At 39.7% G+C, this 23591-nt stretch overlaps 2 protein-coding genes and 1 long non-coding RNA gene across 20 annotated transcripts; 1 reads left to right on the top strand and 2 right to left on the bottom strand.

The window, feature by feature from the left end:
* Positions 1-1538: 1538 nt before the first annotated feature.
* id2b (inhibitor of DNA binding 2b) lies at positions 1539-10656 on the top strand. 3 transcript variants are annotated; one of them, XM_083562363.1, is made up of 3 exons: positions 1539-2133; positions 2546-2600; positions 10543-10656. In XM_083562363.1, the coding sequence occupies exons 1-2, from the start codon at positions 1792-1794 to the stop codon at positions 2594-2596; spliced, it is 393 nt and encodes a 130-aa protein (XP_083418489.1). In that variant the 5' UTR covers positions 1539-1791; the 3' UTR covers positions 2597-2600; positions 10543-10656. The 3 variants fall into 3 exon arrangements, with proteins under 3 accessions (XP_083418489.1, XP_083418490.1, XP_083418488.1); XM_083562364.1 differs by lacking the exon at positions 10543-10656 and adding an exon at positions 3157-3950; XM_083562362.1 differs by lacking the exon at positions 10543-10656 and adding an exon at positions 2987-3950.
* kidins220b (kinase D-interacting substrate 220b) lies at positions 4199-22811 on the bottom strand. Of its 16 annotated transcripts, none has more exons than XM_083562201.1 (30): positions 22364-22678; positions 20214-20370; positions 19758-19856; positions 19393-19491; positions 18531-18629; positions 18286-18384; positions 18088-18186; positions 17772-17969; positions 17358-17456; positions 17123-17221; positions 16948-17046; positions 16691-16868; positions 16387-16551; positions 16014-16193; positions 15644-15809; positions 15207-15358; positions 14821-15110; positions 14461-14601; positions 13904-14141; positions 13433-13521; positions 12487-12631; positions 12236-12398; positions 10524-10702; positions 9928-10154; positions 8718-8846; positions 8143-8172; positions 7092-7229; positions 6837-6935; positions 6164-6394; positions 4199-6070 (listed from the first exon to the last, which is right to left on the bottom strand). In XM_083562201.1, the coding sequence occupies exons 2-30, from the start codon at positions 20343-20345 to the stop codon at positions 4916-4918; spliced, it is 5217 nt and encodes a 1738-aa protein (XP_083418327.1). In that variant the 5' UTR covers positions 20346-20370; positions 22364-22678; the 3' UTR covers positions 4199-4915. The 16 variants fall into 16 exon arrangements, with proteins under 16 accessions (XP_083418327.1, XP_083418318.1, XP_083418326.1 ...); XM_083562192.1 differs by having other exon boundaries at positions 18286-18387; positions 22364-22588; XM_083562200.1 differs by lacking the exon at positions 22364-22678 and adding an exon at positions 21373-21531 and having other exon boundaries at positions 18286-18387.
* Positions 10770-12225, bottom strand: LOC310737776. Its single transcript, XR_014536897.1, has 2 exons — positions 12141-12225; positions 10770-12110 (listed from the first exon to the last, which is right to left on the bottom strand). It is a non-coding gene; the product is annotated as an uncharacterized lncRNA (long non-coding RNA).
* Positions 22812-23591: the final 780 nt, after the last annotated feature.

The following is a 23591-nucleotide window of genomic DNA, read 5'->3' as shown; positions in this document are numbered from 1 at the left end:
CCTTATAGCTGTTTATCAGGGTTCTGTATATCAATACGTCATACTATGTTACACATGTGCACGTAACATAGCATAAAGCTATTTTCCATTTTTTACAGACTGCTATACAAATGATATCTACAAGTAGTTGAAACAACCCAAAATAAATTAGCAAATTAAATGTGCACAAAGGTGTACTTTTACATGCTCTGACAGCAGGGCCATTACACTTTTTTTTCCACCATCATTGAACATTCGCTCAGTAGCTCCTGGTTCCACAACACCAACTGACTGTATAAGACTGTAGAAAGGGCATTACTCATAATCAAACACTCCAGTGCTCATGGTTTTTCTCACTCTCTGGTGTTTTGTATTGTTTTTATGATTTATGATTACACTCTTGATATCACCCAAATGAGGATAGGTTCCTCTTTTGAGTTTGGTTCCTCTCAAGGTATCTTCCTCATTCCTACTAAAAGGGTTTTTTCCTTGCAATGTCTAAAAGGATGGCTTATCCCTAATGAGTGGAGAAATAAGAAATGAAAAACTCCCTGAGATTTTGTAAGAAACCTTGAGAGGAACCAGATTCAAATGGACACCGAATGTCCATTCGTTACAGTTTCATCATTGTTGAAGCGTACTTGCGCTCGAATCGCAATAGTTTGGGAAGAGAGTACGGTATTCATTGAAAAAAATAGTTTTTATTGTACAATACTCTCATGAACATCCGTGAGTCGTCCTGTTGTGGTAAGCCATCCTTTTAGACACTAGGAAGAGGGAAGGGTTTCTGATTTGTTCACTGAAGTCATTGAAGCCTAAACATGGAGGTGCCTCATTTTTTATCATGTCTGTCAAAACCTTTCTTCTAAAACCTGGACATTGTCTCAATGCAGTTTTACAAAATGTAAAATTTAGATCTAAGTGAATTACGTGTGTTTATCTCTGATGAGCAAGACAACTTATCAGTTAACTGTGGCAAGGAAAAACTCCCTTAGATGGAATGAGGAAGGTGTTCATGGGAGTATTATACAATAAAGCTTTTAAAAACTTGCCCTTTTCAATGAATACCTTACTGTCTCCCCAAACAATTGCGATTTGACCGCAAGCACACTTTAACAATGATGGAACTGTAACGAATGGACATTCTGTGTCAGCCAGATGAGGATGAGTTCGCTTTTGAATCTGGTTCCCCTCAAGGTTTCTTACACCATCTCAGGGAGTTTTTCATTTCTACTTTCTCCACTCATTAGGGATAAAGTTCTAGGGTTAACCTGATTGGCACTAACATATAAATTTTTATACATACAATACATATTTTGTGTACTTCTGGAAAGCTGTGTCCAATGTTAACAGTGAACTATTTTCATGTCGTGAAGTGAAATTTTTGTCTGTAATGTTACTAATGATAAAAAATAATGTGTTAGTTACGGCTGGAGATTATGTGAGAGAGACATTCTTTATCTTTCAGAGGTTTTCTTTTGCTTGTTCCCAGATTTTGGGTTGTGTGTGAGCACTTGTTGACTAACACCGGAAGGTGTGTGTGTAACACTCCGCGCTGTTTCAGTGCTCAGCCGCTTCATCAGCACGAGGAAAGCACGCAGGAGATTGTGGGCGGGGTTTCAGGGACTACAGGTGTCGCCGATGTGGACGCACGTGACCGCATGGACCAATCCGGTTCAGATTATATTCTCCCGCATCAGTAGGCCGTCCGTTCACTGATATATAACCTGACACACGGCTCGCTCTGGAGTAGATCTGTGAGGCGGCGTGTAACGGTTTAATAAGCGAGCCGGAAACAGAAAGCACGCGACTATGAAGGCGATCAGCCCGGTGCTTCCCATGCGAAGGACTCACGTCAGCTCTCACGCGCCGGACCTCGGGATCTGGAGAAGTAAGAGCGCGTGGGACGAGCCGCTCGGTGTGTTGTGCGATATGAACGACTGCTACAGCCGCCTGAAGGAGCTGGTGCCCAGCCTGCCGCAGGACCGGAGCGTCAGTAAGATGGAGATCCTGCAGCATGTTATCGATTATATCCTGGACCTTCAGATCGCGCTGGACTCCAGCGCTGTAAACGCGAGTCCACAAGCTCAGCGGTGTCCTGCTCAAGCAGGAGTTTCCTCCAGCAGCACTGATTCTGAGATCAGCTCCTTACAGGTAAAGACACTGATCACTTTTAAGGGATTCCCACTCACCACTTCCTGCTCGCATGTAGGCAGTTGTGCAAGACTTTCAATGCAGAGCAAGATTTGATGTGCACTTTGTAAAAATGTCTACAAACAAAACTGCTGCTTTGTACAAGTGAAAAAGCTTCCACAACGAAAAAAAAACTAAAATTACACCAGACGTGCTTGAACAATATGTATAAGATAAAAATGTAAGCAATCGCAGTTTCAGTGACGTAATAATAGTTGTTTATCAGGTTTTAGGATATTAATACGTCATAATGTGTTAACTATAAACTTATGGGGGAAATGTTTACAAAAGATATCAAAAGTGTGGATGGACCTAAATGCAGGAGAGGGCACAAGTGGCATATAAACAATTTATTTCTGCTTTTTCTCCTCAGATAAGTCATTTTGCAAGAGAAACGATCACGGATGAGCAGATAACAATCTGAAGAGGTAAGACTTGCCTTCTCACTTATTGTTGTCAATGCTGTGTCCATGACATCACCTTTCAAATAGTTTGTAATGAAATATAAAATGGTGTAGAAAGGTGTAGAAACCATATAGCATTTTAGATCATTTATGGTGATTGGTGTGCACATGCATGGGGAGAAACTTGGAAGGACCCATTGTGTTTATTTCGAAGAGTTAATACATGCATAGATTTCCAATTTATTATGTCAGGATGTCCTAAAAATAAGAATGGTGGAGTACTATGGGATTTCTCAGTGTTTAAAACTGGTGGGGGTGAGCACCACAGCTTCCTCTGCAGCGACAGTAGGTCCGGATCTCTGCCTCCTCCTTTTTTAAACACTTTCTCACTCTCTCTCAATATTTTGCAGGTGTTTCTTTGGAGCAAAAACAGGACCACCTTCTTTTTTTTTTTTTTTTTTCTTTTTTTTTTGTTGTTATCCTTCCGTGTACTTTCGCCTGGACTGGACTTCGTCTTGACTGACACGGATTTCCCTCAGAGATAAACCATTCTGTATGTCTGATTTATATTTATCTGCAGGCCATACAAGACCTTTCTTCCAAAGGAAGACCTCGTTTCGGGACTGAGAGAACCAGTTGTTTAGAAAAGAAACGCCTTTTGTGAAGGTGTCAAACTGCAGGCTCGGTGTGATCAGAGAGCTCAGATGATCAGCAGCACTGAGGGACTAACGGATCATATTTGGCAGTTACATTTACAATAACACTCAAAGCGTCGCCTTCATTTCAGTGGGGTTTTTTTTTGTTTTGTTTTTTTACTCAGTCTCTAGACCTTTTTATTGAGAAGCCATTCCTGAGCCAATAGACCGTGATTTCTCTGACCTATTGCTCTACTCCATTCAGACATTAAGCTGAAGGCCTAGGTGTTTGGTTTTTTTTTTTGTTTGTTTGTTTTTTTAATATATATTCTACACCATATTGTGACTTTTAGAAATAAGTTGGTTTTATCATGCTATTAAAATATTCTATTAATATAGCCTTCCAATGCCATTATTATAATTGTACATTCCAGCCATTTACCCCCTAATGGATTAATCCCTGATACAGGAATAAATATTAGGATTTTTATCAATCCTTCCCAGCACTGATGATCCTTCCCCACATGGGCATGACATGAACTGTGTGTGAATGAAGGAATTAATGAATTAATGTTAAAGCAGGAAGAACAGTCAAGGTTCATTGTGCCATTCCTGTACAGTGCATCAATGTATTTTTCTTTTAATTCTGCTGGAATGTGGTGTTAGTAATGCCAAATGACTTTTCTATAAATAATGTAAATTGCACTTTTTTTATGAAATAAATTATGTAGACTTAAAAGGATCGTGTCTTTATATTGATTTAAAAAGCATACAACTTTATTTTAGAAGAGTTTAAATAACTGAAATCGCCAGCCTATTCGCACCGCACCCTTCACACACTCCTTCATACCCAGGGGCAATTCATCATAGCCAATCCATCTAGTGGCATGATTTGTGAGGTAACGAAGTTCAGGATCAAATCAAGAAGATACATTTTCAAAAATGTCATTGATGCATGCAGCAAAAAAAAAACGATACATAAATCGAAAAAGCTCTCATTATATAGTTTCATTTTTCTTTGTGTTCTAGACAGTTCAGTTCTCACGTACACGTATTTGCCGGTGACCACTAATACAACAAGTAAACAGACAATTACAGCTTAGCATGCAACGTCTTCTGATGTTTGACATTTAATGCAGTGAGACACATGCATGATACTGCTCCTAATGTTTTTTTTTTTTCTTAAACTTTCTAAACTCTAGGTCAGAGAGAAACTTCAGAGGAAGAACTTTTCTTGACTTTAAGCAAAACTTCTCATTTTTGAGCGGAAGCATGCAACTGACACGACAAGTGTTTCATAACTGAGTAAGCAATCAGCATAATGGTCAGATTATTGGAAACTGTGTAGCTGATGTTTGTTTATAGGCCATGTGTTATTTTAGTAAATGGTCAATTTAAACTATCCAAAAAATATTTGTAAGCAGTAATACTGTTAAGTGTATATTTCACAAAGAGGACAATTAAATAAATGTAATGCTGATTCTAAAAAGCAATGATAAAACATGAACATAGGCAGCATTTAATAAGTAAACTACAGTGGACAAAATACCACTACTCAATACTGAAACACAGTGATGTCACTGAGCCATCCGCAGAACACATTCCACTGAGCATGCATCACAACAGCAAACATCTAAATCTCGAGTGCAGAACCGCGTGTCTAAAACACGAGAGGGGGATTTGCCAGGACCAGGGTCCAGGTTCTCACAGGATGCTCTCACGCTCCTCGCTGAAGACCACTGTGTCTGAGGTCACAGTGCAGATCTCAGGTGGGTCTCCAGGGTTCAGGCCTCTCTTCAAGTGCACTACACGTACATTTTCATTCTGGGTGGTGGATGTGAAGGTTGTGGTGGTGGTGCTGGACCCAGGAGTTACAATAACTTCACTGCCAGTGGTGGTGGAACTTTCATTTGGCTGGCGTGGGCGGTTCCCCTGCTGGGCGTTGGTGTTGTTGTTGAGGGTGTTGTTGCTGGGAGTGCGGTTGAGGTTATAGCTTCTAGATGAAGGCCAGCTTTCTTCAGGGCTACTGGCCAGGAGGCTGCACTGGTCTTCGGAGCAGATGGACATGCGTACAACTGCTGGATCCTGGAGACCACTCAAACTATTAGGCAGGCCTCTCTTGCGTGCAAGGCTCTCTTCATCTAGCTCTATAAGGTTGGTCCCCTCTGACTGAGATAGGTCAGCTTCCTCGTCTTGCAGAGAATGATTGGGTGAGCTTTCGTTAGACCGGACACCTGAATCAGACGAGTCCTTCTTATCAAGCATACCATCAGAGAGATACTCCTTTCCATTTGCTAAAGATGAATCCTTATTCTCACTGCGCTTGGGTTCTACTTTCTTGCCATCCTTGATCATGGGGGTGTTATCAGACTCCTCTGATTCTTCATCATCACTGGTCAGTTTCTGGTATCGTAGCCCTCCTGCAGCCTTAAGCTTTAGGTCAGCACTCTGGAAGATCCCCAGCTTCTCTGCAGAGGACTTGCGCCCAAGCAGGGACTTGGAAGAGCCGTGGTCAAACTTCTCATCTTCCTCGCTGATGGGGTCTAGAGTGGCAGCTTCAGTGGAAGCATAGTCAGTTGCATCCACCGCAGGCTTTCCACCAGCTCGCTTAGAGTAGGATTTACGTCCATCTTGGTCACAACCATCTTTATTCTTATCATCCGAGCCGGAGTGCATAAACTGGCCTGGATGGGGTTGCACAGGCTTTTCCATCCCACTCTCAATCTGAGCCATTGAAGCAATGTACTCCTGGTAGGCATTGCGATACTCAGCCTGTTGCTTGTCAGTTAGTTTGCAGATCTCATTGGAGGACTCCTGAGAGTTTAGACTGGACATGCTGGGAGTGCGGTGTGTAGTGTTCTGCAAAATTAATTTGATTTAGAAGAATTAATTTGATCAAGCATTAAATGAAAGCACGAACAGGATCTTCTATAGCAACAGAAGTAGACTCACCATCCATGGAGGGTTGGGATTCCTCTGAAGCTCATCCAGGCCCACATTGGAGAGCTCCTCAAAGCTAAGGCTGAAGTTGTACATGGGTGAGGTATCGTTATTAGCGAGCCCTCCATTGCTCAAAGTTCCGCGATTCCTACCAGTCTCTCCATGACCCCCCATGCTACTGCCTTGCTCGCTGGGGGCCTCTTCGTGCAGAACTTGACTCTCAACCTGACGCAAATCCATCACCTGCACACATCAGGGTATCATTAGACAGAGTGCATTCCTGTGGCATGAAGAAAATAAGCATTTTCTGTTTTGTTCAATAGTCTTGTGCTGCTTATAAAGCATTAAACCAATTTTAATCCAAATAAATACAAAATCTACAGAATATATCATCTGCCATGGGAGGGCTCAGGGCAATGGGGGCCCTACCCGACTTGCACAGTTTCCAGATAGGAAGGACAAGCACAGATTAAAGCTTTGCCTCCATACACCTGCAGCTGGCAAAAGGCTTTGGCATCAATGCCTTACCTTCTGGGATCATTAACGAAAACATAATTTGGCAGAATTTGGATCAGTTTCCTTTTTCCAAACATGATGTTTTTTTATTTCTTTGAACATTTATGTTTTGGTTTTTTTTATAAGCAAACAAATAGCTATGTTCAAAGAGAAATTTAGATGAACTCACAATTCCTCTAAAGAGCTGCCAGTCTCCAAAGTTCATGTTCATCTCTTTCTTCAGCTCATCCAGGTTACACTGGGATAAAACCCGTCCATTCACATTGGCCTGTGACAAATAGATCGATTAGGAGCAGCACAAACCTCACTTTGCAAAAAAAAAGTGAGCATTACATTTCTCTCTCTCTCTCTCTCTCTCTCTCTCTCTCTCTCTCTCTCTCTCTTTCTCACACACACACACACACACACACACACACACACACACCTTCTTAACGGTGGCAGTGTATTGGGCCAGCATGCCTTGGTCAATGCCTTCCATCAATCTGAGACGCTCACACACCATGTCTGTATTCATGGAGCTGAGCAGCACAGATGGGGTTCCTGACACCACAGAAGCAGTGCCCTGGTGAATACAGCATACAGGCACAGAGAAAATAATCAGCTCCTGCACATTATTACCACCGCCATATTTATGACAAGATTTGCGAGACCCTCAAAACAAAGGTAGCCAAAGCAAATTGGGCAAAAATTGAAATAGCATGCTTGCTGTTAGTATGCAATCCAAGCTTTCCAGAGAATAGTAGAAGAGCTTTCATTTGAATTCTAGTGAAGAAAAGCATTATACTGCAATGAAGGATTGTAGAAACGAGAAAGAACAGTTCTTTGAAATTCTAATAAGCTACAAATGGTTACTAATCAATGCACTGTAATGCAATTTGTAGTTATTAAAAACAGGCGGTTCTCAGTCTGTTAGTATTGGAATTCTTTTCAAAATCAGTGAAAATTACATCTAATGTATTGTCTGTAATCTATACTTAATCCTATGCTATAATCAAAATACTGGTTTTGCCCTTTAAGGGAAATGCAGCACAGTGCATGTTTCGCATTGCATGTTTCAAACCAGAATACTATACAAGGTTTATTTAAATTCCATGACATGTTTAATGGAACGTTATTGTTCTAGGTCAGTGTTAGAGGCAACGTTCAATGATATCTTGGCTATAGATATATTTTCGGTAAGCTATATAAAACAACACTTCAGAGGAAGGAGTTAATGTTACCTGCTTAAAATTGTAGGGTATTTAGGGAATGAACTAAAACATGCTGCTAAATAAACCAGGCTTCTTTATTATTACTCAAGTTTAACGCCCTAGTTCCTCCTTCCCAAAAGGCATGCTGGGAGTGTTTGGTGCAGAAGTAGTGTGTATCAAAGCCAGGAGAGAGAGTGAAAAGGCATTTTGAATGATAGGCAGCATGGACAGGGCAGCAGGGCAGCAGAGCAGCAGGGTTTAGCCAAGTCTAGAGGAATTCAGTACCTGCTTCTTTTTCAAAGACGCTACCTTACACTGCTCAAAAAGAGGAAAGGGAAAAGACAGAGGAGGTGAAGAAAGTGAGGAAACCACATATAGGCCATTTGCAATGAAACAGGAAAAAAAAGGTGTATCAAGGGAGCAGGTATGTTTTTCGCAAAGCAGGTGGAGTTTCTATTCCACTATGGGCTTCAGTGAGCATTAGACAGCTGGTGGTTGACGTCACTGACACTGTGTGCATGTGTGTGAACAGACGGCAGGAACGTAACTTAACACACACACACACACAAAACAAAGTACTCTGTGTAAATGTTAAAATTGTTGAGAGTTTGGCATTAAACAGACAAAAAGGACAAAAGTATAATTGTGCATCATATGATTATTTGGTATAAATAAAACCTCTGATACTACACCAAGACACTACTAAGCAGAAATGCATCCTGTTGGAGGCAGAGTAAGTGTTAGCACTGAATAAAAAGCAGGTATATGAGTAAAAGAGCTGCAAATGAAACACGGTATATATGAAGACAGTAAAATCGGAGGCAGTCTAGGTCTTAGGGTCGTTAGGGTCCAGTACTTACGATTGCAGAGCTATTCTCCCTGGGATGAGTCGCTTTAATGAGTGGGCGAGGTGGTGCAGGGATGTGAGTGGAATGAGAGCTGCCAGTGTACTGCCGGGGCAGCACATAAACATAGTGGGGAAAATAAGGCTGGGAGAGGGAATTTTGGAGAAGAAAACAAATTTAGAAAATAAAAATAAAAACACAAACGCAACAATAAGGGGGTTCTGCTCTCTCTCTCTCTCACACACACACACACACATACACACACACACACACACACACACACACACACACACACATACACATACACATACACATACACAGTCTTCTCTGAATATGTGGAGATTCTCACATGCTGGACACATACATAAAAAAAAAATAAATAAAAAAAAAGCTTCAAATAAATAAATAATAAAACCAAGAGGAATGTTTAAATGAAATCTGACAATGGCCTCTCACCAAGGAGATGATAAATGGGAAAAAAGTTCATAGACCAGAGAAAGTAAGTATATATCTAGAGCTAAAGCTGGAATCTGAGGTGTGGACTCGTCCACAAGATCTCCCAGATCCATTAGATGAACAGACTGTGACCAATAAAGTTAGGTAATTTTTCCATCTGCACATCCAAAAACAAGAGCTGGTCCAAAAACAGGAACCAATTATTTTGCCACTAACATAAGAGACAGCTGAAATGGTCCAAGTGAAGACATCATGAATATACAATATGAAATATGTTACTTTAAACTGATTGGCCATTACACAATGGCCAATGTTGCCACAATGTTGCTTTTGAATACATACCCAGCACCATCAAGCCAAAGTATTCAGTGGTGTTTCTGTATATTTAACCAGTGCTTCACTGTTTTGTATTCAAATATATGTACTTGTGTTAGCTCTACCCCAAATAACATTCAGTCTAGTGGTTAAAATCCACTGAATCCTTTGATAGCAAAGATTTCAGCTTCTGGTGCTAAAATATTTGATACAGTGAAATGACTTTCATTTTCAAATAAACATCCCCATTCTTTTTCTGATGATCCCAAGAAATTACAACTTTCTACTATCCTATTGAACTGAAACAGCCATAACATATAAATCAAAAAACATATCAGAGGAAGCTTTGAATCGGATATAAACCACATTAAGAAGAAACCTGACACTAGACTGCTGTAACATCTCATCTGCAATGCTGCCTGAAAGCTGAAGGAAGCCTTAGTAGAGAACTTACCCGGTTGTAATAAGGGTGCTGAGGGCCAGCTATTCCACTGTAGAAGGCGCTGTGGGGCTGAGGGGACACACCAGGTGCAGTGTATGGCCCATTGTATGATGCGGTGGGTGAGCAGGCTGAGGAATGCTGACTGTAGATGGAAGTAGGGCGAATAGAAGGGTCCTGCAACGGTAGTGTGGGATACGTAACCCCACCCATGTTCATCTGCTCTCGAGCAGCACGGACATCTGAGGAGGCAGCAATCAGAGCAGCTACAGTCTACTATAAGTACTAGCAATAGAGAAACACAAAATGTTTTCCAGTCTATTAACCCTTATGCTCTGTTACTTACTTGGCAATAGACACACTGGCTGACCTGGACCATTGTGCATTTAAAAAATCATCTCAATTTTCTTTAGTTATTTAAGATATTTCCATATAATAATAAATTAGGATTATAAGTGACAGGAATAAATGCTCAACCCTTAATTCTTTTGCATACTCTGGAAGTGCAGTTATTTAAACAATTTATTTTCAGCTAAACAGAACATTAGGGTTAAACCTCAGTCCTGATGTTCAGTCCTCATGAATCAGAAGGCCAGCTGCAGTTTTCTCACCTGCTATAATCTCTCTTAGTTTAGGGTCCAGGTTGACGGTGCAAGGGAGGAATGTGCGGATGTCTCGAGCAGTCAGCACTGGAGTGCGAGAGGAGAGGAACACCTCGAAACTTCGCACGTCTCCATCTATCTCCAGCAAGGGCTCCACATCTTTAGTGGTGGGAATGTTCTTGGAAATTCTGTCATGCAGAAAAATAGAAACATACATACCTGTTAAAACCTGTAAAGGTCTAAACTAGCTAAATCTTACGAAATATAACCTTTCTAGGCCATGTTTTTACATAAATCTGCTGAAATATTACAGGCCTCTGTGCATCCTTTTAACCCCTGCAGTAACACACAGTGGGGGAAATTATGTCATCTTTATTGGAAACCCAAACCTAATCAAAATGAGGCACATACAGTTTAACTGGAACAATTGTAACATATTAATATTTTTTTTTTTTTTTAGAAACCAAACTGAAAGATGTAACAGTATGTAGATACGTAGTTTGTCAACACAATATACTGTTTTTCAAGAAGGCAAACTGTTGATTATAGACATAAAATGTTAGATGTTTTAATTTTCAGTAATAAAATCCTAAGCCAGTGAACACATGTCCCTAAATACTGAAGTTTAATGTCATACCTAAAGGCCCAAAACAAGGTTTTTCACTTTTCTCTATCCAATTTTAGCATTTCACAAAGTGTGAGTGCACCTTAATTGTAAAGCATGGCTACTGAATTGCCTTATCGCTCTTGACCTGAGCCAGTATGATTTTATGCATTGCACTGCTGCTAGTATTCAGACTCGACTAAAATACACCAAATTGGGGAGTCCCCCAGTCCCAATCTTATTAGACTAGACACAATATAGAAACGTGCTGTATTGTCGGTATTACATAACGCAATTCAAAATACCTGACAGACCAAAAACCAAACCATTAAGCACAATGAACTCTCCGTAAAGCCCTGTGATCAAATTTGATAGAAACTTACAGTAGATTGGGGAACAGGTATAACCCACTAAAACTTTATGTTCCCATGAGCGCAGCAGGCTTTATTGTTGTGAAATGTAAGATGTTTGGAATCACCAGGACTTTTCCTACACACTGAGGGAGGTGACCAAGAACCCATTGACCTCTAACAAAGCTCCAAACGTCCTCTGCAGCAATGTGAAATCTGACCTAATACAACCATTCCATCAGTCATGTCTTTAGAGTGAAGTGGGTACACAGTAGCCACTCCTAAGTAAAATGCAAGTGACAATCAGAGGAAAGAATAGAAAGATGTTTCTAAGCGTTCTTAAAGAAAATATGCTATAGACTGTACACGACGTCAGACTGGGACAAAAGGTTTCACCTTCGGTACAACAACATATACAAAAGACAATGGTGGAGTCACTTTAAATCCTTCAGTAACACAGCAAAAGCCCAGACCGCACAGAAAATGCCAGCTCCTCATCCATTCTGACCAAGATCAAGAGGATCTGCTAAGAAGAATGAGAATTTACCATAAAGTTGTAAATGCTAATTGTACAGTAATTGAATACTTACCTAGAGTTTTATGATTTTTTATTAGTTTTAAAAAGCTTTAGAAATGTTGCTACTTATTGCATAGAGAGAAATGTAAGAAAACTATTTAATCCATATAAATTACAAACTACAACACAAATAACATATTCAAAAGCTTCCTAAACCCAATATTTTTCCTGTCAGTAGATTGCAGTAGACCTTTCATAGATGGTTTTGAGTGTGGCCTGTTCAGGAATTCCTTCAGTCTCCTCCAGGAATAAGATCAGCCATGATGTGCGGTAGGGCCACTGCTCAGTCAGGTTGATCCAGGATGCCAGTCGATCCCAGTTAAAAGTGATCTGGTTGGCTCTCAATAATCGACCTGTGGAAACGATGCACAGGTTTGAAGTACCATCTAGAAGTTTATATATTATTGAACACACAAGAAACAATCTGGTGGTAGATGTTACCTGTGACAGACACAATGTTGAGCAGTCTCCTCATGGTCTGAGGGCTGATGTCACTGAACCAGTCTTCGGTCACCAGCAACTTAGACAGGTCGAAGGACATCTGACGTGTGACTGACCTCTGCATCTGACGACGCCGGTACGTGTCCTAAAGAGAGAAAAACACTAATAATTCTCCACTAATAATATGATTATAGATATGATTGTATAAAGCAGTGGTGGATGAAGTGCAAAAATAAATCTAGATACAGAAGGTAAAATATTACTTCAGTAAAAAGGCTTCCTTTAAACTTTCACTTGAGTAAAAGTACAAAAGAATTTGCCTTCAAAATGTAGTTAAGTATTCAAAGTACTATGATTTATTATGACTATAATGTTCCTATTATCCTTTTTGGCACAAGACTCTTTGCTTAATCAACTCAGTTTATGTGAATAGATGCTAATGTTACTCTTAACACACTGATCTATTAATAAAATGATGTTAACGAGTTAAACACTGATTGATATCTATTACAGTTATCATGAGCCCAAAACCTTCTTTTTAACCACTTAAAAAAAATTGCACAAATAAATCCACGGGTGTTGTGGCAAGTTAACATCAGGAGATTCTACCATCATTTATTCATCTCAAAATGTTCTACTATTTACAGTAACGATTTACATTTACTTCGTTTCTGTCCCCCACTGGTATAAAGATCATAATTATAAATAAGTATAAGTTATTATAAATGTCTTCATGATATAGGCATGGCTGTTACCCATGTTCATACCTAATACAGAATTATTGTCTTTAATGCAAACTGCTTTGAAAAATAATTGATGACCATATACAAGTGTTCTGTAAAGTTCTTTTGAACTTCACCTGTAGTTCATTGTTCAGCAGGCTAAACATATACTCGGAACATGTTGTTTGAGTTCACATGCTGCAAGAGGACTTTAATAAGCTCACCCTGCGATTCAAAGCAGTCTTACTGCCCAGCTTAGCCATTTCACCAAGACTGTTTTGCGATAACTTCCTGTCCAGCTCCTCATGCCAACCTGCAAACAGGAAGCATAAAAAAGAACAGCTCAGAAACAGGAGACCTAAAATGCAAAAAAAAAAAAAAAAAAAAGAATGGTATATAAAATGTAAGCCAAAGCCACAGTGGGCTAAAAAAAAAAAAAAAAAAAGGCTACAGCATCTGCATTACACAGTTAAAGCAACATTTTCCATGAGGTGAAACAGAGCATGAACAATCATTAATGCTTTACGTACACTTTAACACTCTGCAGTGGTTCTGAAAAGTGAGCTATGACCTGTGTTTGTGCTCTGTGATTGGGTTCAGTGAAGATCAGTAATGGGGGAATTCATTTTAATTTAATTAATTTTCTACCCGAAGCGTCTCTATTTTTTGGCTCTATATCAGGTCACCTGACTCACCCTCTGAATTGCCTGTGTCTCCGTTGGCTGGGGCTGGTGCACACATCTTCCTAGCACTGCTGAGGCCTCGGCTGTTGAGAAACACGGGCAGGTGTACGATGTTGCGCATGTAATCGTGGCCGTTGATGTTGGAATCACGCAATACACTGTTCAGATTCTGGTTGATGGCTTTAATGATAATGTGAGGGTCACTGGCAAATATGGAGATAAATGGACCTTTGGAGAAAAGCACCCTGACCTGCAGATCAAAATGATTACCAGCGTTAAATGTTTTGCTTGAATGCTCAGTGATGATATGCTTTTGATGCAACATGCATAAACCATTAAACATTTTAGCATGTTTCTGTTTCTTGTACAGACTTCAGTTATTATTGACCATGAAGCCACTTGTGCACAAATGCTCAGGAGTGTCATGAATTGCTGCAACAATTTCATAAATGTTTAATTTAATTCGGAATGAAATGCTAACAAAGTCATCTGTTTGTTGAAAAAAAAATAATAATAATTATAATAAAGTGATACAGCAGAGACCTCTGCTGGTTGATAAATGTTCTCACCGTATCCAACATTTGCAAGACTTTATCTTGCTCACAGGAATCCAGACCATCTATGATGACAACTAAACGTGTTTGATTCTGGGTGAAGCTGTCGATAGTCTTCGCCATTTTAGCCATAAGTTCCACCTCACTTTTCAACACCTGTAAGATGAAACAGATAACAGAGTTAGACTCCACTATGTGAAATACAGTAAGAATACATGTAATGAGCACATCTATAATGTATATATATTGCACATATAACAGACTACTTTAATCTGTTGTGCTAATTATATTAAAACAATGTCTCATTATACACAGACTGAAAAATCTGAGAACGACCCCATCCTAAACAATATGTTTGTGATTGCATGAACCAACCTTCATGAAGCCTTCGCTCTTAAGTTTTTGCATCTTGTTAGCAGCACTGTGCAGTCTCTTCCTCTGGGAATTCAGGACTGAATCAGTCACCTGCCACCAGGTCTTGCAATTTAAAAGAAGAGCCAGGCCCACCACACTCGCCATGGCAACCAGCACGGCATTCACAGTTTGGTTCTCGGTGTCTACCTTAAAGACAGCCAGCAGGGCCATTCCCGTGATCAGGCAACCCAGGATAAAAAGGAAGATCACAAAGGATGGGATGCAGCAGGTGTTCTTCCATTTCTTTTTGCCTGGTGTTGATCACAACATTGTGAGTCATTATGAATGTCTGGTCATCTTAAAATTCTATTTAAAAAAAAGCATTTTCTGTGCAACAGGACCTTTACCTTGAGTGTCCTCCGTCTTAAAGACACGAAAGAGCCTGGAGGCCATGAAACCAAACTCCCTTTCACAAGCGTCAGAGAGCGTGGCGATCATTTCTGCCATGGAGGTCTCTCCACCAACACTGGACAGTCTGTTATAATCTGTAAACAGGAACCTGAGAACAAACATATTGATAGTAAAGACATTTTTAAAGCACTATGCTACTAGTAAACAGGATGATTGTTACACAGTGTTGCCCATTTTGTTTTGTTTAGTTGTCAAAAGTTTGAATAATTGAATTGAAAAAAAGATAAGATAAAAAAATTATTAAGATTATTATTTATTGATTCATTTTGGTCAACTGTAACGTAAATAATGATAATAAAATAATTAATAATAATAATAATAATATTAATAAGTTTAAAAAGTTAAGACTAACATATTAAGAAGTTTTAAATACCTGACAGGAAGTGCCCGTGTGGTCTGCTCAGGCAGTTCTGGAGGATTAACAAACATGAGTTTGAGCAGTAGTTCCAGGTAGCCAATGTGGCGAGCGAGCCGAGTGCTGAGAACCCAAGCCCAGTTCCAACTTTCACCTTCACGCCTACTCCCAAAATACACAACCACTGAGGAAGAAGGGAGAAAAAAACGCAAAAGTAATGCATTAATGCAATATCAACATATAAATAGCTAAATAAATAAATGAATAAATAAAATTTTTAATTTTTAAGCCTACACTGCCCTCTTGTGTAACAATTAGGCACATCATTTTCAACAGCAAGAAACAATCACAAATACATTACATTTTTTTTTTTTTTTTTTTTTTTTACCAAAGAACAAGTAGAGCAGAGCTAGAAGGCTGAGGGAGACAGCAATGGCCAGGTTGTGGTCTACAGTAAACCCGAGGATTAGAGCAACAGAGCCACACAGCAAGAGTGACAAGAACACCACCAGCCAAGAGAACTGGAACAGGGGCTCAATCTGCTGCCCTGCAAATGTCTTCATTTCATCTGTTACAGAATTTCAAAAGAATTACATATAACTACTGATTGCTTTTTATTTAAAAAAAAAATTAGGAACAGAACAACTGAAAAATGAATAGAAATCAGTGTTGCTAAGTTTTATTACAGAAGTCACACACAGTTCAATAATGTAATCTGGCATGGTAATTGTGTAACTGTACTTGTTAGCCCTAACACTCACCTTCTAATTTTTTGAGCAGGAAAGACTTGCCACTGCCCCATTGAGCATACAGGCCTACACAGATAGGAGGCTGCATGGTGGGTTCACTCAGGATGTCAGCCAGAGCACTGCTGTACAGGTCATAGCCCAGCATGTCACCGTCTGTCTCAGTTGGGGACAGGTGTCCTGAGGGAAAAATACAAGATCATCTTATAATTGTATTGATGTCATCATCAGCTCTCACAAAAACACGGAAGAGAGGAAAAATCCGTGGATTTATTTGGATTAAAACAAAAGATCTTATTAACAACTAAGCAGGACTCACGGGCGCCAAAAATTTGAGTAAGAATGCTTTTCTGGTGGCTGCAGTCAATGTTGTATGGTGTCTCTCCTGCTTTATTGGGCTTGTACAGCAGGCGGCCATCTTTAGGGTTGCGCAGGAGTAGCTCAGCCAGCCTGCGGCTCCTCCCGCGTATGGCAATGTGAAGAGGTGTGTCTCCTCTCTGACAAGAAAAGACAGTCAGAATGACTGCCATGCAAAAATTTACCTTCATTTATGGTACATGTATGGCTCAGTCTTACCTTATCCACGGCTGACACTTTTGCCCCTTTGTCCAGGAGAAGCTCTACAATTTCAATGTTTCTCATCTTGGTAGCTTTGATCAGCGGGGTCTCAGAATCCTGAAACCACACAGGCATGTTAGTATCCGCCTCTTTATCCAGCTATAAAGACAACTGCTTTTAAATACCATTGTACCTTGGTAGTGGTCTCTGTGTCAGGGTTACACTGCAGGATGTCTCTGACCATGGTGGCATTGCCCTTCTCCACAGCCCAATACAAAGCTGTCTTATTGTCCTGGTGCAAACAATTATTATTAAACAGTTATTATTATGTATAATTGTAAGAATTAGTTATAATACAAGAAATATGATATATCTAATATGTTTTATATGACAAATGCTCTGCTGATTAGTGTGATATGGGTTGTTACCTGTCCCCTGATGTCGATGTCAGCATACTTATGCAACAGGGCTCTTACAATTTCTACATGGCCACCCCTTACAGCTCCAATCAGCACTGTGTCACCACTCTGAACATTTCATATAAAGACAAACAAATATAAACAAGATCACACAGAAATTAGTCTCAATAAAAATTCTAATTGTGCAAATTTCCCCCTTTAAATACCAGAATTAGAAAAATAAAACAGATATTTAAAGAATTAAATGAGATTCAGTAGAGGCAATGTGACAATTTACTTATGTACACTGCATGACATTAACTGAACGTTTAGCAATCTGTGCTTACACATTAACGACTTTAACTCTGTTGCACCAAATCAAAACAGAAGCAAACTTTGGACACCAAAAGTCCAACACATGCACACAACTGATGTTGGACTCACCCTGTCAGGGATGTTAACGTAGGTCCCAGCGTCCAGCAGATCCTGCACAATCTCAGTGTACCCCTCCTTGGCTGCGATCATCAAAGCTGTGTTGACATCTTTATCAGTCATGTTCACGTTGGGGTTCCTCTTCAGCAGCTCTTTCACGACCTCAGTGTAGCCGCCTTTTACAGCCACGATCAGAGCAGTCATTGAATTCTGAACACAACATACCAGTTTTAAATCAATGCTGGATGAGCTTCAAATCAAACAACAAAATTACAAAATTAATATTGCAACTATAATAATTAAGCCTTAAGAAAAGCAATGCACTTACTGCCCCCTCCTGGTCAACATCGGCACCGTTCTCCAGCAGGTGCATCACGCAGTCGTAGTGGCCCTTCCTGGCAGCCCAGATCAAGGGAGTAGTACCATACTGAGGGCAGAAAAATACCAAAATATACAGATAAACAGATTAACGATGTAAAGCAGTCATAAAGTTAAAGTTCTTCTAGTTAAAGCCAGGGAATTTCACCTTATCAGAACAGTTGACTTTTGCCCCTTCATCCAACAGGAGTTTGACTATTTCAGAATGACCTCTGCCAGCAGCCCAGATGATGGGATATACGCTGTACTGCTAAAGAATAGCACAGAGTTGTAGGAATTCAAAAAAATACATGTAACGGTAATTTTCTTCAGCATAGAATGGTGACTTATTCATTAGGAATTTATTAAATCCTTCTCTTAAATCCATAAAGCAAAGAGGTTTTACTACTTTACCTGTCCTGTGGTATTAGGATTGGCTCCATTCTCCAAGAGAACCTTTGCAACCTCCACACGACCTTTATATGCAGCCCACATAAGAGCAGTCCAGCCTCCCTGAAACATTTCACACAAGATCTCTTAACATGCATCCATATTTGTGTTTATTTGATATCTAAATATTTATTTTAATAAGCTCTTTTAATACTATGGTACTAAATATATCAAACACAGATTTATAATATGCATCTATCACTGTTGAATCTGTGTAAGAACATTATAATTAGTGTAAATGTAATATAGTTCCTGTGGTTTCATATTCAAGATGAAGCTCTTAAAAAGATTCATTCGCAACACTAACATTATTATTATTAGTCAGCGTTTTTGTTCCAAACCATTACTTAAACATATAATATGCATGCATCAGATATATTGAGTAGAGTAAAATAAATGTATGATTTTTTTTTTTTATTATTACTAATAAAAAACTAAATCATAATAAATGCATAATGACTAATTGTATAAGCCCTCATACATCTGCAGAATTTTCTGCTGACTGCTTTTGTGTTCTGTTCAGTGCCACCTTGGGCAAATTGTGCACATTTCCTCTCATGTTTTAGTGATTCAGGCATGAAGTCCACTCTTCATGTGGGAGAACAGTTTGAGTTAAGTGTTAGCGCTCTCCTTTCCCCTGCTCACGATGACGTGTGAACTGGTGTGCAACCGTTGGCTTCATAATAGCTTAATCAAGTGAAAAATAACATGTATGTCTTATAGCTGTCCATATATAATAATGAATTGTTTGAGAGAATGAAACTGAATGCAGAATGAAATGCTTGCAGCGCTCCATTCTGTATTTATGTTCATGGGCGGGTCTCACCATGTCTCTGTGCTCAATATAGGCGCTGTTCTCCAGCAGCTCTTTCACCACCTCCACATGCCCCTCTTTGGCTGCAGAGATCAAAGCAGACCAGCAGTCCTATGGGAGAAAAGCAGAGCGGTCGGTCACCATGGAAACTGCAAAGTTGGCCACTGTTGCTATGGTAACAGGGGGAAAAGCAGGCAAGGGATGGAATGCTCCAACGGCAAAATGTGTGTGTGTGTGTGTGTGTGTGTGTGTGTGTGTGTGTGTGTGTTTACACGAGCTGCATACCTCTTCCGGAGAGATTTAATAAAGGTGACCTAGTCATGCATGTGGTGCATGGGCAATATTTCTAACGCAGTGCTACGTGAACTTCTGCTTACCACATCATCCAGGTTTACATTAGCACCTCTTCTAATAAGCTCTTGGACAATCTCCAAACTGCCCTGTTCTGCAGCCAGCATTAGAGGAGTCTGCCCGTTCTAAGAGAGAGATATTCAGACAATCACAATACAACCCTACACAATGGATTATTCCTATTTTTTTTTTTCATTTTTGGGGGTTATATAGGTCAGGCATAGATTTATTTATCACATAATATAAATGTAATTATTTCAACATTAGGAGGATTAAAGGAAAAGCTTCTAGTAGCTAAAACGTATCCGGTTTACTCAAGCCAACCCAGTAAAACAATTTGTACACTGTCACTACTTGATAAACACAAGTGGTAATACAAGGCCTATTTAGAATTATGTTCTGCGATACAATTAGATGTGGTGATAATTAAATACATCAGAGACCCAAAAAAATGTAACCTATTCAGAGATATTTTTACTTACGTCACTGCGGCCGTCCACCTCTTTGAACTTGTCCAGGTGGGCCTTAAGGGCAGTCAGGTTCTCCTCCTCCACATAGCTGAAAAGATTCTGGATAGCTATAGTGGTCATCTTTATAGACGTGGTGGTGTCCATGATTGCTGCTTAGCACAACGGCACCCTGGAGCAACAACAAAAGCAAAAGGCAAGCCTAAAAATACTGTGTGTATATACAGAGGTAATAGCCACATATTCGGATTTAACTCATTCAGCACACAGTTTAAGTGAGAGCTGGCATCTGAGCGTTTTTATTCCCAGTATGATACATGACCTACATTTGAAATATCATGAGTATAGAGGTCGATCTAAAAGCAGGCAGCTCTAACACGGTTATAACAAGCAGGTCTGGTCTTTCAGTGCCTGGATAAGATAACAGCAGGTCTGCTTCCCTTTGCATGTCCTCAGTCTCCTGCTCTAACAAGTTCTATCCCACATCTCCTGCTTTTCAAAACACACAGCTCATCCAAGACAGAGCCTTACGTAGGACCGAGGAAGCTGATATTAAATGCAAGGAAAACACGACAAACAAGCCTTAATAATAGCCTCGATCTCCAGCCAACAGCCAGACAGTAGCTCGATTCATCTTTCTCCCAAAGAGGAACAGGAGATTTCATGAAACATATATTTTCAGAACAAAACCCATTTTAAACATATACAAAAAAACAGTCCATCATCCATGTCCCTGGAACACAGACAGGTGTAACTTATAACACTGCTAATTAATAAGGAATTATTTGCGGACACTTTTAACATACAAAAGAATAAGTCTGACATCCGAGACTATAAAAGGCGACACCAATTGAACCGCAAACATAAAATTAGGCGCACGATGTGGGGGAAAAACAGGCTACACCCTTCATCGCTCTACATGAAAACATTCTGCAAGGGCAAAGCAATCCCTTATCTATGGATAGAAAAGGAATTAAATACAAAAATAATATATAAACGTTAATTTTTACATTTAAGCCGATAGTTTGTCACGCACAGAACACAAATAACAGACGAGCATGAAACGACAAAGACACAACGATGGCTGACGTTGACAGGAAGGCAACAATACTCTCTTATGACTGGCGGCTGGAGTACGCGTCTGTCCTTATAAGAGAAAAACCGAACACCTTACCCACAGTGCAAGCCTTTGTCCCTCTATATTTAAGACACTGTCGCTTTTCTCTCGACACCTATGCGGTTTGAGGTGTGTTTGCCGAGCGTGCTGTGTGTGTATGTGCTGCTCCTACAGAATGGCATCATGTGTTATTCATGACCACTAGGCTTGGAGAACGCATGGCACACATTCAGTTACACAGAGATGCTGTCCGAATATTGCGAAGCCATTGTTCCAAGCCTTTGCTCAATGTATCTGTTTTTTTTTTTTTTTTACAATGTTGGTCTGTTCTCCATGCTTAAACGAGGTAGTGGCAGGATTTCGGGGGTCATCAAGATGAATGAATTTTACAGATCTTCACTGCCTCAAGTGCAACATGTCATGAGAATATGTAAAGCAAGATGGGGCACAATACTGAACCATACCTTCACATGGCATACAACCAGTCCAGGATTGATGTTAATAGAGAATTATCATGGGTAGATTATAATATGATAAATACATTGTAATACAAGTCTGGTTTTTTTTGTCCTAGATATATAACAAGTCTAGTTTTCAATAATGTTTTCAATAGAGTTATAATGCAATATGGCTCATTTACATACATAATCAATATAGGGTCAGTTTGGATGTGGTGATTTTCATTGCGTTATAGGAAGTGACATTAGGAAATATAAAAATAAGCATTTTGTACATGTATTTAGTTAATATGGCACACAATAATCCATTTCTGAAATAGGATATAAACAGAACGGCTTTACAAACAAGACACCGTCAATGTAATTTACGAGAAAGACGCTAACTGGCTAACAATGGCCCCAATTCGTTGTGGGTTTTATCTTTTTGTATTAAAAGATTGTATATTATTTTAACACAAAACAATACAGAACAAAAAACAGTTCATATCCGGATAGACCCTCATTCCCTTTAGCTGCCGTTGGGGAACCGATGCGATGTCGCCGTCAACAGATACCGAGGAAACGCCGGCGGTTATAACTTCAACCCTCACCTCAAAACAGAGAAATGTTTCCACGACCCGCGTCGAGGTTATCCTTTTCCAGGTGTCCCTTTATTTATAATTGTTTTATTATTGTTGTTGTCATTTTCTACTCCTCCTCATCACACCAGCCATTGGTAAGTGAGAGCGGAGGCAGGAAGCTCTGAGGTCGTTAGCGTTAGCTTCGCTCAGCTTGTTGTTCAGCCAATGGCGACTGTGACGTCAGCGCCTCCGTGGGAAACAATGCAAATGGAGAAGCAGACTGGAGGCTGTGTCTTCAACACAAGCACAGTCAGGATCACACCATTTACAATTACATTTACGCCATTTTGCAGTCGCTCTTATCCACTTACATTTTGTCATTTTATACAACTGAGCAGTTGGGGGGTTAAGGGCCTTGCTCAGGGGCCCAGCAGTGGCAGCTTGCTGGTCAGAAGTCAACAATTCGTAATCTTTTTCCATTATTGTGTGTTTCTGTCATGAATATTAATACTATATATTTTTGTGGTGCACAGTAAAGTCATTACATTCAAATAGATGCTTAATGTGTGACTGGAATCAGCACAGTTGAAGCAGCGACGAGCAGAACATATCAAGAGGGGTGATTTGTCAAAGATAGGCATTGCACAGATGGCTGACAAGGGTATATCAAGACTTCCACCATCTGAGAGGATTAGGAGGAACATCTTCCCCCCAAGCTTTCAAACTGCTCAATGCAAGCAAGGCCATCTACACTATCCCATAAGTCTCTTATGCTCAGTTCTCCCTTCACCATATTCGTGTTCCTTCTGCGTTTGCACACAGCACCTTACATTGTCATAATCGTTACTGTTTTCTGTTTGTTATACCATTTTGTACTTTCATTTTGCACATCTCAATGTATTTGCACTATTTTCTTTTTTAAATACCACTGAAAACAGAGAAAAACAGAAAAGAAAAAATATTTATCATGTCACCAAATAGATGAAAACTAAAAAAACATTTAGAGAGAAAGTAAAAAGTTAACAAATAAAGAATTAAGTAAAGTACTGACGCTAGAAAAATCTACTTAAGTACAGTAACAAAATGAGACGAGAGTCATAGTCATAGTCATAGCCATAGTTGGTTGCCACCATATATTACTTCAGTTACCACAGGAGCCAATGTGGTAGCACAGAATAATGGAAAACTAAGAAACTTTAGAAAAAAAAAAATCCAGAACACCCATTTTATGTGAAAATCCAGTTCATTTGATTGAAAT

The sequence above is a fragment of the Silurus aristotelis genome (assembly GCF_946808225.1).
Source record: "Silurus aristotelis genome assembly, chromosome: 15".
In the NCBI taxonomy this organism is placed as follows: domain Eukaryota; kingdom Metazoa; phylum Chordata; class Actinopteri; order Siluriformes; family Siluridae; genus Silurus; species Silurus aristotelis.
The sequence above is the reverse complement of the archived record's forward strand: the minus strand, read 5'-3'. Positions and strand labels throughout refer to the sequence as shown.

What these genes read in the sequence shown, in the direction of transcription:
- id2b (XM_083562363.1), top strand. Translation starts at nt 1,792, where the DNA reads ATGAAGGCGATCAGCCCGGTGCTTCCCATGCGAAGGACTCACGTCAGC. An exon ending in CTGAGATCAGCTCCTTACAG is followed by an intron (nt 2,134 to 2,545) that starts GTAAAGACACTG and finishes TTTTCTCCTCAG; the next exon opens with ATAAGTCATTTTGCAAGAGA.
- kidins220b (XM_083562192.1), bottom strand. Translation starts at nt 20,345, where the DNA reads ATGGACACCACCACGTCTATAAAGATGACCACTATAGCTATCCAGAAT. An exon ending in AAGTCAACTGTTCTGATAAG is followed by an intron (nt 18,187 to 18,285) that starts GTGAAATTCCCT and finishes TTCTGCCCTCAG; the next exon opens with TATGGTACTACTCCCTTGAT. An exon ending in ACACGGGCACTTCCTGTCAG is followed by an intron (nt 15,359 to 15,643) that starts GTATTTAAAACT and finishes GTTTGTTCTCAG; the next exon opens with GTTCCTGTTTACAGATTATA.